The 16,689-nt window shown below is 40.2% G+C and overlaps 1 protein-coding gene across 1 annotated transcript in view; it reads right to left on the minus strand.

Annotated features, from left to right (window-relative positions):
- The window catches only part of KCNIP2 (potassium voltage-gated channel interacting protein 2), a 298,517-nt gene that overhangs the window by 10,318 nt on the left and 271,510 nt on the right, over positions 1–16,689 (minus strand). The window contains 2 exon segments of the mRNA XM_053692956.1: positions 2,655–2,690; positions 4,235–4,297. Coding sequence (XP_053548931.1) covers positions 2,655–2,690; positions 4,235–4,297 — 99 coding nt within the window.

Genomic DNA, 16,689 nt, shown 5'->3' on the forward strand with positions numbered 1-16,689 from the left:
GTAGACCGTTTAACTTTTTTCCCTGTAAATCAAACATTTTTGAACATTCAATTTAAAGAACAAATATTTGATATAATGTTACATTTCAATGAACAAATTAACTTTCAAATGATTGCTAAATATTTGAATTTCTTCTCTGCATGAAAAATGTGGCAAATGGGGTCAATAAAATGCTACAAAACATCCCCTGATGCACTGGTGGCTGGTGACTTTTGAACACGTGTGTGTATTTATGTGTACAGTATATACAGTCATGTTAAAAAGAAAGAACACCTTCTTGGAATTCTATGGTTTTATGTATCAGGACCTAATAACAATCACCTGGTCCTTAGCAGGTCTTAAAATGAGGTATATACAACCTCAGATGAACAACAACACATGACATATTACACCGTGTCATGATTAATTAAACAAAAATAAAGCCAAAATGGAGAAGCCATGTGTGAAAACCTAAGTATACCCTTACTGCTTCCATAGGAATTAAGAGACTAAGGGGCCCTTTTATCAAGCTCTGTATGGAGCTTGAGGGCCCGTGTTTCTGGTGAGCCTTCAGACTCGCCAGAAACACAAGTTATGGAGCATCGGTCTAAAGACCGCTGTTCCATAACCTGTCCGCCTGCTCTGAGAAAGCGAACAGACATCGAATACGATCGGGTTGATTGACACCCCCCTGCGAATCTGCATGAGGCGGCGTTGCACCAGCAGTTCACAAGAGCTGCTGGTGCAATGCTGAATGTGGAGAGCGTTTTGCTCTCCGCATTGAGCAAGGTCTGTCGGACATGATCCGCAATGTCGGATCATGTCCAACAGGCCTTTCATAAATAGGCCCCTAAGTAGCAGCCAGGTGCTGCTAAACAAATGCCCTTGATTAATTGATCATCAGCAAGTGGGACCACCTCTATAAAAGCCGAAACATTAGCAGTTTGCTGGTCTGGAGCATTCAGATATTTGTTAACACAATGCCAAGGAGGAATGACATCAGAAATGATCTTAGAGAAGCAATTGTTGTTGCCCATCAATCTGGAAAGGGTTATAAGGCCATTTCCAAACAATTTAAAGTCCATTATTCTACAGTGAGAAATATTATTCACAATTGGACAACATTAAAGACAGTTGCTAATCTTGCCAGGAATGGACATTCCAGCAAATCACCTCAAGGTCAGACTGTGCAGTGCTCAGAGAAATTGTTAAAAACACAAAAGTTACATTTCAGACTCTACAGGCCTTGGTTAGCATGTTAATATATATATATATACACATACACATAATTTATTTATGCTTTTTTTATGCATACACATAATTTTTATACTGAGTGGAGATAGTTTATATCCCATTCACATTTAATTTCTCCTTCCCTGTGATATATGAATTAGCATGTTTTAGGAGACACAAGGTGACGCTGGAATCAGAGCTCTCACACACATAGATGTTACACACACAGATAAACACGTATAACATATACAGGCTGTGGGGCCAATTTATCAATGTCCGACAGACATCGCTAAATGCCAACAGCATACCCTGTCGGCATTTAACATTGCACAAGCAGTTCACCAGAACTGCTTGTGCAATGCAGCCCCCTGCAGATTTGCGGCCAATCTAGCCGCTAGCAGGGGGTGTCAATCAGCCTGATTGTATAGGATCGGGCGGATTGCAGACCGCAGCCTCAGAGGCAGCGGACCAGTTATGGAGCAGCGGTCTTAAGACAGTTGTTTCATAACTGCTGTGCACCTCAATTATTCAATGAACACATAACTGGCAGTGACCAAAAATGCGCAAAAACAGGGGCATCAAGCTCCATTCGAAGCTTGATCATTCGGCCCCTGTATGTGTAATACATATGTATCTGTGTGTGTAACATCTATGTGTGTGAGAGCTTTGATTCCAGCTTGACCTTGTGCTGTGATACAGGTACATGCGTATTACACACACCATGCCTAGGTTCCTGCGGTCCTGGCGGCCACTGCTTGCGTGGGAGCAGCTAGCTGATGAGGCTCAGGATGATTCAGAGGAAGTTGGAACAAGTACAGACAGACCTTGTTTATATATATTCACTTATGTTTGAGTATATATATATATATATATATATATATATATATACACACAGTGGATATAAAAAGTCTACACACCCCGGTTAAAATGTCAGGTTTCTGTGATGTAAAAAAATGAGGCAAAGATAAATCATTTCAGAACTTTTTCAACCTTTAATGTGACCTATAAACTATGCAACTCAATTGAAAAACAAACTGAAATCTTTTAGGTGAAGGGAAGTAAAAATAAAAAAATAAAATAATATGGTTGCATGAACTAATACTTTGTTGATTTTATTACAGCACTCTTTTTGGGTATGAGTCTATCAGCATGGCACATTTTGACTTGGCAAGATTTGCCCACTCTTCTTTGCAAAAACACTCCAAATCTGTCAGATTGCGAGGGCATCTCCTGTGCACAGCCCTCTTCAGATCCCCTCACAGATTTTCGATTGGATTCAGGTCTGGGCTCTGGCTGGGCCATTCCAAAACATTAATCTTCTTCTGGTGAAGCCATTCCTTTGTTGATTTGGATGCATGCTTTGGATCGTTGTCATACTGAAAGATGAGGTTCCTCTTCATGTTCAGCTTTCTAGCAGAAGCCTGAAGGTTTTGTGCCAATATTGACTGGTATTTGGAACTGTTCATAATTCCCTCTAACTTGAATAAGGCCCGAGTACCAGCTGAAGAAAAACAGACCCAAAACATGATGCTACCACCACCATGCTTCACTGTGGGTATGGTGTTCTTTTGGTGATATGCAGTGTTGTTTTTGCGCCAAACATATCTTTTGGAATTATTGCCAAAAAGTTCAACCTTGGTTTCATCAGACCATAACACCTTTTCTCACATGCTTTTGGAAGACTTCAGATGTGTTTTTGCTAAATTTAGCTGGGCTTGGATGTTTCTCTTCGTAAGAAAAGGCTTCGGTTTTGCCGTCTACCCCAAAGCCCAAACATATGAAGAATACGGGAGATTGTTGTCACATGTACTACACAGCCAGTACTTGCCAGATATTCCTGCAGCTCCTTTAACCATTTGAGTGCTAAGAACTTTCCCACCTGGGTGCTAATATTTTTTTTTTTTTTTTTTACTTTTATTTTTTTTTACAGACCCACAATACTTACACTGTTGGAAAGGTTAGGCAATTATCTTTCCAACAGTGGGTCTTGGGGGTCTGTAGCTGCTTAGATGCATGAGATACAGGATTAAGTAGAAATAAAGTTGCGCAGTGACATTATCACCCCCCCCCCGGAGATGCCTGGGTCTCTACAGGCACTATCGCCGGGGTATGAGCGTTTAGGAGCCCCCAGATCTCCCTCAAGGTGGGAGAGTGCTCATGATGGCTCTGAGCCGTCATTAGCACCAGAGTGAGAAACTGTGTGACGGCTCAGAGCCGTCATTAGCACTCAAAGGATTAATGTTGCTGTAGGTCTCTTGGTAGCCTCCCAGACCAGTTTTCTTCTCGTCTTTTCATCAATTTTGGAGTAACATCCAGTTCTCAGTTCAGTTGTGCCATATGTTCTCCACTTGATGATGACTGTGTTAACTGTGTTCCATGGTATATCTAATGCCTTGGAAATTCTTTTGTACCCTTCTCCTGACTGATACCTTTTAACAATGAGATCCCTCTGATGCTTTGTAAGCTTTCTGCGGAGTCCGGACCATAGCTTTTGTGTAGGACGCGACTAAGAAAATGTCAGGAAAGACCTACTAGAACAGCTGAACTTTATTCAGGGTTAATCAGAGGCACTTTAAATTATGGCAGGTGTGTGATGACTCTTATTTAACATGGTTTTGAATTTGATTGCTTAATTCTGAACACAGCTACAACACAGCACACTTATGCAACCACATTATTTTAGTTTTTTTTTTTGTTTACTTCCCTCCACCTTAAAGATTTCAGTTTGTTTTTCAATTGAGTTGTGTAGTTTAAAGGTAACATTAAAGGTGGAAAAAGTTCTGAAATGATTTATCCTTGTCTCATTTTTTACATCACAGAAACCTGCCATTTTAACAGGGGTGTGTAGACTTTTTATATCCACTGTATATACTGTGTATATATATATATATATATATATATATACATACACACCACTAGCACATATGGCATAGACAGATTCAGAATTCCAGATCTCTCAATAAGGTTAGACCTAAGGTTAAATTGTGGTTACTGGATAAAACCAGCAGATTTGATCACTTACCTTCTGACAAGATTCAATGAACTCTTCAATTGTAACCACACCATCCTGATTTTTGTCCATTTTCTAAGGAATACAAAATATGATTATTTACTCCAATAAATGTAGAAACAAATGAAATGTACATTACATGCATTTTAATCACAACCCAGAGGTAAACATTAAATAGAAAGAATATTTCTTTCTTTCATGTAAGAGTCCATGAGCTAGTGATGTATGGGATATACATTCCTACCAGGAGGGGGCAAAGTTTCCTAAACCTCAAAATGCCTATAAATACACCTCCCACAACACACATACCTCAGTTTTACAAACTTTGCCTCCTATGGAGGTGGTAAAGTAAGTTGTACTTGATTTCTTCTGCGATAGGCGCTTCTAAGCATTCTGAAGCCCAATTCCTCTGAGTACAGTGTTTGTCAGAGAGATGTGAAGGGAGTATTGCCTATTGATTTTATGGTTTCACCCATGGGAAATCTATTCAAAGGCTCTCTGTAATCAGTTGCAGGATTCATCCCCTGCCTCCCTTTTCAGATCAACGTTATACTCCTATACCATCTGATATTTTTCAGTACTGGATTGGCTGTGTGCTATATGTGGATGGGTGTCTTCTAGTAAGTATGTATCATTTTTTAAGATACTCTCAGCTATGTTTGGCGCTTTATATTATATTGTAAAGTTTTAAATATATGTGTTTGCTTATATTTGCCATGAGTCAGGTCTATGTATATTTCCCTTTTCTGCAGACTATCAGTTTCAGTATGGAATTTATGTTTGGGAAGATTATTTAAATTTTTTCTTACCTGGGGTTTCAGTTCTTTCAATTTTACTTTGTTTTCCAAAATGTTCACGGGCAAACTAGGCCCGCGAGGACGCAAAATGCCATTTTTTTATGGCGTCATTTTTGGCACGGAATTGCGTCTAGGGTGAAGCAAGTCTCATCATGTCCTGCGTCTTTGTTGACGTGAGTTATTTTGGCGCGAAGTCGCGCTTGTTATGATGTGAGTTGCGTCATTTCCTAATGTTATCTTTTGCGCCAACATTTTTTTTACTTCCTTTTGCGCCATGAGTCATACTTGGTGCCAAAAAGTTTTTGTATATTACCCCTCTTCCTTTAATGCTTCTGGTTCATATTAAACCTGTAATTAAGTCTATTTCTCCTCCTTGGAGTCTTAATTTGGTTTTAAGGATTTTGCAGGCTCCTCCTTTTGAGCCTATACATTCTTTGGATATTAAACTACTTTCTTGGAAAGTGTTATTTCTTTTGGCTATCTCTTCTGCTAGAAGAGTTTCTGAGTTGTCGGCTCTCTCTTGCAACTCTCCTTATCTGATTTGTATTAGCAAAAAATGGAAACAAAAATATAAAGTACAAACTAAAAGGTCTCTCCTAAAGTGACTTGTCAAAGTAAATATATATTCATATAAATATGTAGTAGTTCACTTAAAGGAGCAGTGCGTAAGCTTAGTCATAACATATTACTAGAAAGACATAGCTCACAGTCAGTGAGTATGTCAGAAAAGTATGCTTTTATGCACTAATAGTGTAAATAGTTTGTAATATATTGCAAAAAAAGATAATAAAAAATAACTTTTATTTAATTTTTATTTAAAGACAGCAAGTGTATAGTTTAGTTCTGCTGCCCACAATTATTATATACACTTCTCCTATGTATTATCTTGTAATAGTAATGTTGATTAATTAAGATACAAGTATCCTGGGGATCAGATAAGAATCCAATATTGTTTTATATATGTACTTTATTAGTCCTCTTGGCCGTATTATTGGCTTGTGTATAAGGTACAGCTTGGGATCTTCCTGCTGGAGTATGCAGGAATAATTCCACTGTATTGATTTTATATTGGATCTTGAGTCCCTATAAAGCTTAGTTATAGCGTTAGTTTAGGTGAAAGATAAATGAATTTACTTGGCTAAGCGTAAGTTGTATGTCATTAGCTTTACAACATTAGTGTTTATTTTACTGTGCTTAGATTGAGTATGTCGATGTGCTTGGTACATATGGGAAAACAACAGGTTAATTTATTATGTGCACTAGAAGGTTGCAAAAGTAAAAGTATGTCTTTGGTTACTTTGTAGATTTAACGACTTGTCATTGCGTTCTCATATTGAGTTAGAATCTTTAGTTCTAGCAAGATAGTATTTGTACAACGAACAAAATCTATATATATCTACTTGTAATAGAATCAAGGGTGATATTACTGTGTTACGTGTTCAGCCTGTAATTCAGGTCAAACAATCATTAGACACTTTAGTGCGTATGTTGTACAAACCACAGTAGTTTTAAATTGTTAAACTTATTTATATTATATATGCTATTGTACTTAGCTCTTAGGCATACAATGTTTTACAAACTGGAAGCCAAGAAACTATCTAGCAGACTACAGGATAGAGGGTATAGTAAACGCTCAATCAAAAGAGCGAACACACAGGTTATTAAAATGGATCATCAGACTTTATTGCAATCACGTCCAAAAAAAGTGGATAACAAACCAAGATTGATTACATAATTTCACCCACAAATAAATCAAGTTACAAATGTAATAAATGAGAATTGGCGCATCCTATTAAATGATCCCCTACTAGCAAGCCAGATTGGTGACAGGGTATCCATAGGATATAAAAGACCTAGGAACCTTAAAGATACCTTGGTCAAAAGTCATTATATCCATAATATAAAAAAAGAAAGTCAATCTAAAGGCATGTTCCCATGTGGAACATGTAGCACATGTCCAAAAGTCTGGAAAATTAAGGACATCCATGATAAATATGGAAGGAAATATTCACTGTCAGCCCATTTCTCATGCACCACATTAGGAGTTGTCTATGCATTACAATGTCCGTGTAAATTGTTCTATGTCGGAATGACATCACGACAAGTAAGAACAAGAATCATGGAACATAGTAGAAACATCAGAAATGCCAAGAAAGACTTGGAAAAGAATAAAACCATAACAAGTGTAGCAAAACATTTCTACCACAAACATAACAGTAATGAACATCTGTTACAATTTACAGTATTACAAAAGGCAACTCTGGGCATAAGAGGAGGTGACATTGAACAAAGTTTGTTAAGAATGGAATGTAAATGGGTACACCTACTTAATAGTGTTAAACCATATGGATTAAACGATTATAATAACTACAATGTATACTTGTAAACACAATATCCTTACATCAAATAACCACAGGAGTATTTCCCCCAAAAAAGCCTAAAATGACAAAATTAGGTGAAGACCAAAATGAATAATGGGATAAATAGACATAACTGTCCTGACCTGCACTTTCCTCTTTTTTCTTATTTCTATTATGCACAATCTGATAGTCTTGTAAGTTATCAAGATTCAGTCCATTTTAATTATTAATACTTATTAATAACCTTTTTTTCACATTTTTATTTTTTCTTTCTTTTAAAATTAATATTAAGTAACTCTTCACATGATTCACGTATATTTTTTTATATATACTTTATTTTTCTCTTAAGTGAGCAATATAATGTCAAACCAATTTTTATTTTATTTTTATTTTATTTTATTCTATTTTTGAGCATATAGCCTCCTGTTGACACAGTATATTTATCTTAAACAATACACAAATCATACACTTTATTTCACTATTTAACACATTTTCCATTCCTCCAGTATACGTCTGACCTCCATATCTCCTTAATTGCTCCATTTGTTATATGCATGGTAGAAAATGTTATATCTTATATTCTTTTATCCCATTGGGTCATAAAGGGTCATTAAACCCACATTTTTCCTTTATGATTCAGATAGAGCGTACATTTTTAAACAACTTTCCTTCTTTTATAAATTTTGATTCATTCACTTAGAATCCTTTATTAAAGAAGAATGTAAAATATACACTACTGGGAACTAGCTGAAAACATTGGTAAGCCAATGACAAGAGCAGGGCCGGACTGGGAAATTTGACCAGCCCTGGAAATTTGTATAGACCAGCCCAACCCCGCCCCCTCCAACCTAGCCACGCCCCCTCCAAGCCAGCCAACTATGCTCTAGCTGGTTTTCCCTTCAACTCATATAGATATATATATATATATATATATATATATATATATATATATATATATAATATAAAATAAAAAATATTGTGAGTTAAGCAGGCAGTTTATACACAAATGAAATACTTGCAGATATACTTACACATACTTGCAGACACATCACATACACAGCGTACACATACATGCAGACACACAACATACACATGCAGACACACTATATACACATGCATACCACAACACACACATACATGCAGACACAAACATACACATACAAACCGACACACACCACATACACATACATGCAGGTGCAAAACATACACACACCACATGACCCCTCAAAACTAAAACTTTCAGAGTATAGGATTATTTAATATGCCAATTAAAATAGATGCATAGTCTAAAAATAATATCAATTAAAAAAAAAATATGTATACTACTTAAAAACATATTTGATTGCTGTATCAAATTTAGTAATATATTAGTGCTCTAAACTATTTGCTTAGCCAGACAGTAGCTGGCTACAATATTGACTGGAGTAATAGATTGGGGTTACATACATACTATTATCTCTGCAACATCTACCCATTTAGAAAATCCAGCAAACAATTCAGATAACCTTTCTGGGATTAGATAATAGCAACTATGGTGGAGATATATTTATTCATAGTGTTTTTTTAATGCTCCAAGTAAAAACACTATGAATAAATATATCTCCACCATAATGAATATATCTGCATGAAGTGTTGTGTAAGTGTAGATGTCTGATGCCATGATGCTTATATAAAACAGTCTGCCATATTTTTTAATTTTTGACACAGTCAGTCTTCTACAGTTCTGGAGTTTCACACTCAGTCTCAGTCACTATACTATCATCACAATCTGTTCACAAGTTAACTTCACAAAACATTCATCACAATAATAATATAAAAAAAGATATATATATACTGCAAACAAATGTGACTTGTCTTGAACCCTTACCGAATAAAGATGATGTGCCTGCCCTGCTGGCTGCCTGCCTCTCAGTCTCTGCTCTGCTGCCTTCTTCCAAATGTGCCAATGCCGGGTGCTGCCCAAAGTTGCAGCAACTTCAGTACAGTGCTGCTGTGTTGTCCCTCCCTGCTGGCTCTGGCTCTGACTCCCACTGTCCACTGCACTGGGCCACTCGATAGCAGTGTGTCACATGTGCCCCCACATGGCCTGCTTGAGCTCAGTGCTCAATCACTGACGCTGCGACGCAGACGCTGGCACGCTGCTGCTCCCAGGCTGAGGCTCCCGCTCCCTCCACTATGTCAAGTGGTGCGGTGAGTCAAACTTGTTGTGATATCACAGCCGCCGGCCCGCCCCACCTGACCCGGTCCGCATATGAGGATTCCTGACCTGAATCCTCCTGAGTCCTCCTTCGCTGGCCTGCCTCAGACATACTGAGCCTGTGACTGTGTGAGACTGTCACTGTGACAGACACAGACTCAGTCACTGTAAAGATGACAGGCTGGCTGGTTTTATAGTAAGGTGGGTGACGGCCTTAGGGGGTTAGTTAGCACCAGCGGCCACAGCACCGGCCGGTTTAACTTGCAGAGGTAGCGGGCCAGCGGCGAGGGGGTTAAATTATGAAACAAATAATAAAGTTTAATAAAAAAAAATTACTACACTGTAACAGGACCACAATTATATTGAAATCAGGCTCAGCAAAGCTGCAATTGCAGAAATATTTTTATACACAGACAACAGCAGCAGCCAGGGCTAGGCCAGCCCAGCTGAGCTGTCGGCCGGCGGCCCACCAGGATTTTTCCCGGTATCCCGCCTGCCCAATCCGGCCCTGGACAAGAGGCATATATGTGCAGCCACATATAGTTTTTTTTTTTTTTTTTTCTTTCTTCCTCTTTTTTTCTTTTTTTTTTTTTTCTTCCCCTTTCTTTTTTTTCCCTTTTTTTTTTTTTCTTTTCTTCTTTTTTTTTTTATTTTAAACAATAAGCTTTATTTAATGAACAGACATTATGTTACAGCAGTTGTCTCATTGATGTGTTACAGTACAATTGTTCTTGGAGGCTTAACAAACCATCATTGTAAAGAGACATTTTAAGCCATTACACAAGTGTTATATAGGAACAGAACATCTGAACATTATTGACATATAGTTAATTGTTACATGAGCTTATTAAGTGCGAAGTTTAATACATATCAAAGGATAATGAAAGAAAGACATAGAAAATAAGAGTTTGCTTGATCGAGGCATGGGCCCATCCCAGAGCCCATAAGATTACAGGCTCCAAGATAAACGCCTCATATTGCATTAGGCTTCTTCAGTAAAACGTTCAACTCAGTATATGATACTAGTGCATAAAGGAAGTATCACCTAAGGGGCGATTGGGGAAAAATAGGATATAAGTAAGGGGATTATGAAAGGAGGGGGTTCAGAGAGTGGGAAGATGATGGAGAGAGAGACGAGAGAAGAAGGAGAGAGAGAGGTAAAGGGGAAAAAAAAAAAAAAAAACACCCCCATAAGGGGTGGGGGAGGGGATGGGGACGGGAGTGGAGGGTGAAAAGGGACTGAATCATGTTCCACAGACCAATTCCAAGGGGCCAATATAGGATCGACACCTGTACACTAACAGACACAGAGCAGATTATAGGCTCCTACCTTCCCAGATTAATGACATTACTCGTGAGTCTAGTAAATTTCGGACTTCTGCTTTCCATCCTCTGGTGCTCGGAGTTTGGAGAGATTTCCAGTGTCTTGGTATAAGTCCCTTAGCTCCATTTAGCATTAAAAGAAACAAGTGGCATTTGGCTTCCATAGCTAACTTTGGGAACTCGTGATAAATCAGGTATTTAGGGTTCGGTGGGAGAATGATCTGCAACAATCTGCTAATTTCTCTAAATACACTCACCCAAAAAGGTTGTATGCGTGGGCAGTGCCACCAAATGTGTAGTATAGATCCGTCTCCCCCGCAAGCCGCCCCTCCAGCACTCCCCACAGGCATTGGGGTAAATTTTTTTCAGCCTCTGAGGGGTGAGGTACCACCTACTCAGGAATTTGAAGTGCATCTCTTGTAATTTTGCAGATGCCGATGCACGCCTAGCTCTATTAAAAATTACTTGCCAGGTTTTAGTGTCTATCTCGAGCTCTAGATCTCTCTTCCAGGCAGCTACATACGAGGGGACCACCTCCCCACCTCCTTCCATCAAAAGCTTGTAAAGTATCGAGATCAAATGTTTTGGGGGGGTCTCTGATGTGCATAGTGCTTCAAAATGCGTTTTCTGCCTACTAAGGGAGTCTTTCTTGCTGATAGTGCTGACAAAGTGGCTCAATTGGGCCACTCTAAACCATGAGGAGAATAATTCGCCGTCCCAGTCCGCCAACTCCTTCTGTGTTTTAATTTTACCGTCTGTCAGCACATTTGATATGGCAACTTCCGACAGTGGGTAGTTATCGTCATGAGAGAATGGTTTGATCTCAATACCATTATCTGGATTTTCTCGAACCGGCATAACTGGTGAGATAGCCGTAGAGATATATCTCCCGCTCCTAAGTAATCTGTCCCAGGTCTGCAACACATCCCAGATCAGGGGGTACTGTACTGCCCAATTTGGGCGGTGATTAGGGCTGATCCATGCGAGTGAACCAACGTTCCCCCTTTGAAGTATCTCTCTATCCAAATTTATCCATGCTTTATTCTGTGAGCAGTGGCACCACTCTACAAGTCGTTGTAGTAAGATTGCTCTAAAATAGGCATGCAAGCGTGGGACGCCAGCCCCGCCTCTGTTCCTAGGAAGATACATGGTTAGTTTTTGTATCCTGGGCTTCAATCCCTTCCAGATGTATGTCTCTATTGCCGCTTGAATCTGTTGGATTAAGTGGCCAGCTGATGCCAGAGGGATAGCCTGCATAATATATAGGACCCTGGGCAAGACATTCATTTTGACGACGTTTATGCGGCCCATCCAGGAGATGGTTTTACTTCCCCAAGCCGCAAAGTCCCGTAGGATATCATCCCTAATACTTTTATAGTTTAGGTTGACCATTTCTTTGACAGTGGATGCTAAATTGATACCTAGGTATTTCAGGTGCTGTGGTACTATTTTCAAAGGGCATCTGTACCCCTGCTCCACAAATATCTCCGGTGGGATGGAGACATTTAGGATCTCAGATTTTGAGAGGTTTAATGAAAAGTCCGACACACAGCCGAACGCCTCGAATTCCTCCAGCGATGCCTGCAGTGAACGTGCATTATCAGCAAGAGTTAGTAGGACATCGTCGGCGTACATTGCCAGCTTGTGTTCTGTTCCTCCCGCCCGAACACCAACAATATCACTGTTGGTTCGAATGCGGCACGCCAGGACTTCTATAACCATAGCAAAGAGCAGGGGGGACAAAGGGCACCCCTGCCTTGTACCGTTGGATATAGGGAAGGGATCTGAGAGTAAGCCATTAACACGAATCCTAGCGTTAGGGTTTGAGTACAGGGAGAATACGAGGTTCGTGAAGCGTGCCCCGAACCCCATTTTTCCTAATGTATGTCTCATAAAGGCCCAGTTCACCCGGTCAAAGGCCTTCTCCGCGTCCGTTGAGACAAGTACCAACGGAGCGGAGTTGGCCTGTGCATAAGAGACCAGTTGCATGACCCTTAGGGTGTTGTCGCGAGCTTCTCGGGCCGGGATGAACCCTGTTTGGTCTGTACTGACCAACCTAGGGAGAAAAGTTTTGAGGCGATTCGCGATCACTTTGGCCAAGATCTTAACATCGCAGTTAAGCAAGGAGATGGGCCTGTAACTGCCAGGCAGGTTTTCTGGTTTACCCGGCTTCGGGATGACCGAGATGAATGCTTCCAGCATCGAGCGTGGTAGCTCAGGTGTTACGGGTAGCCTGTTGAACAGTAGAAGTAAGTGTGGGACTAGAAGTCCCGCAAATTTTTTATAATAGCGGATCCCAAATCCGTCCGGACCAGGGCTTTTGCCCACTGGAAGGCTTTTAATAGCTATTAGAATCTCCTCTGCAGTGAGAGGGGCATCCAATTGTTCTGCCTCTTCGTCAGACAGACTTGGTAAATCAGTTTTTGCAAGGTAATCCAGTATCCTCTGCTCAGAGGTCTGCCCATCCACAGGGGCCTCCCGTCCATGTGCTGTAGTATGCAGATTATATAGGGATTCGTAAAAATTTCCAAAGACAGTGGCAATTGATTGACCGTCTTTGCACTCCCTGTTTTGGCTATCAACCATTTCGTAGACGTACGAGCGGAGTCTCTTCCTGGCAAGGGCTCGTGCCAGGAATTTACCTGCCTTATCGCTATGCTCGAAGAATTGTTGGCGAAGAATTAGTGCTTTTTTGTGTTGTTCTTCTCGCAGATGGCGTAACAGGGCTGATCTGGCAGCCGCCAGACTCTCCTGTTTTCCGTCACTATTAGGTTGCTCTTTATGCGCTAGTTCTGCTTGAGCCACTTTTGCTAGCAGATCATTGTAGGTGTCTCTTTTGGACCTGCGTAGAGCTGCGCTGTGTCTCAGAAGCAGGCTTCTAGTAACGCATTTATGAGCTTCCCATACGACTGTGTTGTCTAAGTTTCCATCTGCGTTTAGACGAAAGTATTCTTCAATGCTGTAGTTTAGTTTTTGTACCAGATGTTTATCATCAAGTAGATATTCGTCTAACCGCCAAACAAATGGTGTTATCGGTGTATTGGGCCAGTTGATCGTGCATCTAACCGGGGCATGATCAGACCACGTAATCGGATCAATCGAGCAGCTAGTTGTTATCGCAAGGCCCGCAGAGTCGGTGAGGAGGTAGTCAATCCTCGTATATTTTTTGTGAGGATGAGAGTAGAAGGTGTAATTTTTTTCTGTTGGATGCAAGGTTCGACAGATGTCGTGAAGGACCAGATCCCTGAGGATGTATATTAATATACATTGATATAATGTTCTTTCTCCCCCATTTTTAGTTGTGTGACCTTCAGTCCCCCCCTCGCCATCCATAATGCTCTCCTCCTTCATTCCCCTTACCTCATCCTCCCTCCCCTTCCCCCTCTTCCTCTATTAATCCCTCCTTTCCCTTCCCCCCCTCCCCCCCTCCTCCCCCTCCCCCCTCTTTCCTCTTCCCCTTCACTCTCTCCTCTCTCCCCCTACTCCTCTTCTTTCCCCCCACCCTCCCCCTACCCTTCTTCTTCCCTTCTATCCTCCCTTACCTCACCCCTTAGGGCGAATACACCAACAGAAATGTCAGATATGAATGTGATATGCTAGAAGACGCTATTATACTATAGTGTGTCCATTGATTTAGAAGACTCTCTCGACCAAGATAATGTATATTTAATTGGCCATATATTACTACTCGATCCATCCCATTACCCCACTACTCTTCCCCTACCTGCCCTTTTTTCTTCTCCTTTTCCCCTCCTCTATGTCTCCCTCTTCCCCTCCCTCAATTGCCAGGTTTTTCTTAGCAAATACAATATTATTAAGTTTTATTAGCTAAACATGGGTATACTACCTCCGTTAGGTTAAGTTCTTATTCAATTGTAAGTCTATTGTTTATATTTTTGGATATAAAAAGCAAAAAGAGAAAAAGCACTTCAAAACAGAAAACTTTTCTTTTTGTGTTTCTCTCTTTCTTATGTTGCTAAATTTGTTGTTATAACTCCGGGATATACTGAAAGAAGGAAACCTTCCTGACTTTTCATCTTTCTTCCTACCTCTCTCTACTACCTCTGCTTCTCTTCAATTTTTTTTTTTTTATCCCTTTCCCCCCACCTAAAGCTCAAACATGCACCCCAAAGCTAGCAAATTTCAGGATCATACCATACAAATAACCACAATAAATGCGAAGGGATTGAACAATCCTGGTAAACGCTCCATTGCTTTTCGAGAACTGAATAAATTAAATAGCCACATTCTAATGCTCCAGGAGACCCATTTTCAGAAAGGCAGGGAGCCCAAATGGTATAATACACATTATCCCGTAGCCTATTTTGCTTCGGGCCCCGATAAGCGAGCCAGAGTCGGCATTCTTATCCACAAGACACTCCCAGTACAAATTACCCACACTGAAAGGGATCCCGAAGGGCGTTTTATCCTACTAAGAGGTCTTCTGTACGGACACCAAATAACACTCCTTAACATATATGCCCCCAATCAAGCACAAGCAGGGTTCTTTAAAAAAATAGCTAATGTAATTCTTGACTACTCTCAGGGAATAATTTTCGCTGCAGGAGACTTTAATATATCACTCGAACCATCTCTGGACTCTTCTAGGGGAATGTCCAGTGTGCCTAAAACCACTCTGAAATCTATCAAAAGCACCTTTCAAAATCTCACACTTCACGATACATGGAGAACTCTCCATCCCTCAGATAAGGATTTCACTTTTTACTCCAGCCCTCATAATTGCTACACTAGAATTGATCATATATTCACTGATTCGCAGGGCCTCTCTATTGTTTGTGATTGCGAAATTGGGCCTATAACCTGGTCAGACCACGCCCCGGTTACGTGTAGAGTTCTCTGGCCAGATATCCCAATAGCAGCTAGGATATGGAGAATGGATGACTCCTTATTAAATGATCCTTTACTGTTAGAGGAAATACAAAAAGATATAAAAGAATATTTTACAATCAATTCCCAATCCTCCACCTCTCATCAAGTGGAATGGGAAGCACATAAAACAGTCATTAGAGGGACACTAATAAAACAAAAATCCAAGCTAAACAGACAAGCTAGGGAAAAACATACGAATCTATTACAAAGAGTTAGTACACTAGAAACTAAACACAAAAACAACCCCTCAGATGATACAATCCAACACGACCTCATGGAAGCAAGACTAGCGCTTAAACAACACCTGACAGAGACTCACCAACGCAAAGCACTATAACTCAAACAGTTTTATTATGAAGGTGGGAATAAACCGGGTAGAATATTGGCTAGAAATTTAAGAAGGAAGCAATTAAACACTTACATCCACTCTCTTACCACCCCAGAGGGACAAACAGTTAAGGACAGCTCCAAAATTGCCGCAACCTTTAGAAAATTCTACAATACACTCTACAATTTAGACGAAGATAAAACTCAAGACACCCTAGCTTACAAAGAAAAATCCAACTTTATTTTAAAGACTTAGGACTCCCAGTCCTAGACAAGAAAGCAGCAGATACATTAGCGGCCCCTATAACATTAGAGGAACTTCACCAAGCTATTACAGATTCCCTTAAAATAAAAGCCCGGGCCCTGACGGGTTCACATCAAAATACTATAAAAAATGTGAAGGAGCCTTAGCAGCACACATGTTGATCCTATTTAACAATCTTAGAGAAGACCCCACGCTATCACAGATGTTATTAGAAGCACATATTACAGTACTAGCCAAACCAGGTAAACCAGCCACATGCCCAGGAAATTTCAGACCAATATCATTAATAAATTCGGACATGAAGATAT

The sequence above is a fragment of the Bombina bombina genome, chromosome 9 (genome assembly GCF_027579735.1).
Source record: "Bombina bombina isolate aBomBom1 chromosome 9, aBomBom1.pri, whole genome shotgun sequence".
NCBI lineage: Eukaryota > Metazoa > Chordata > Amphibia > Anura > Bombinatoridae > Bombina > Bombina bombina.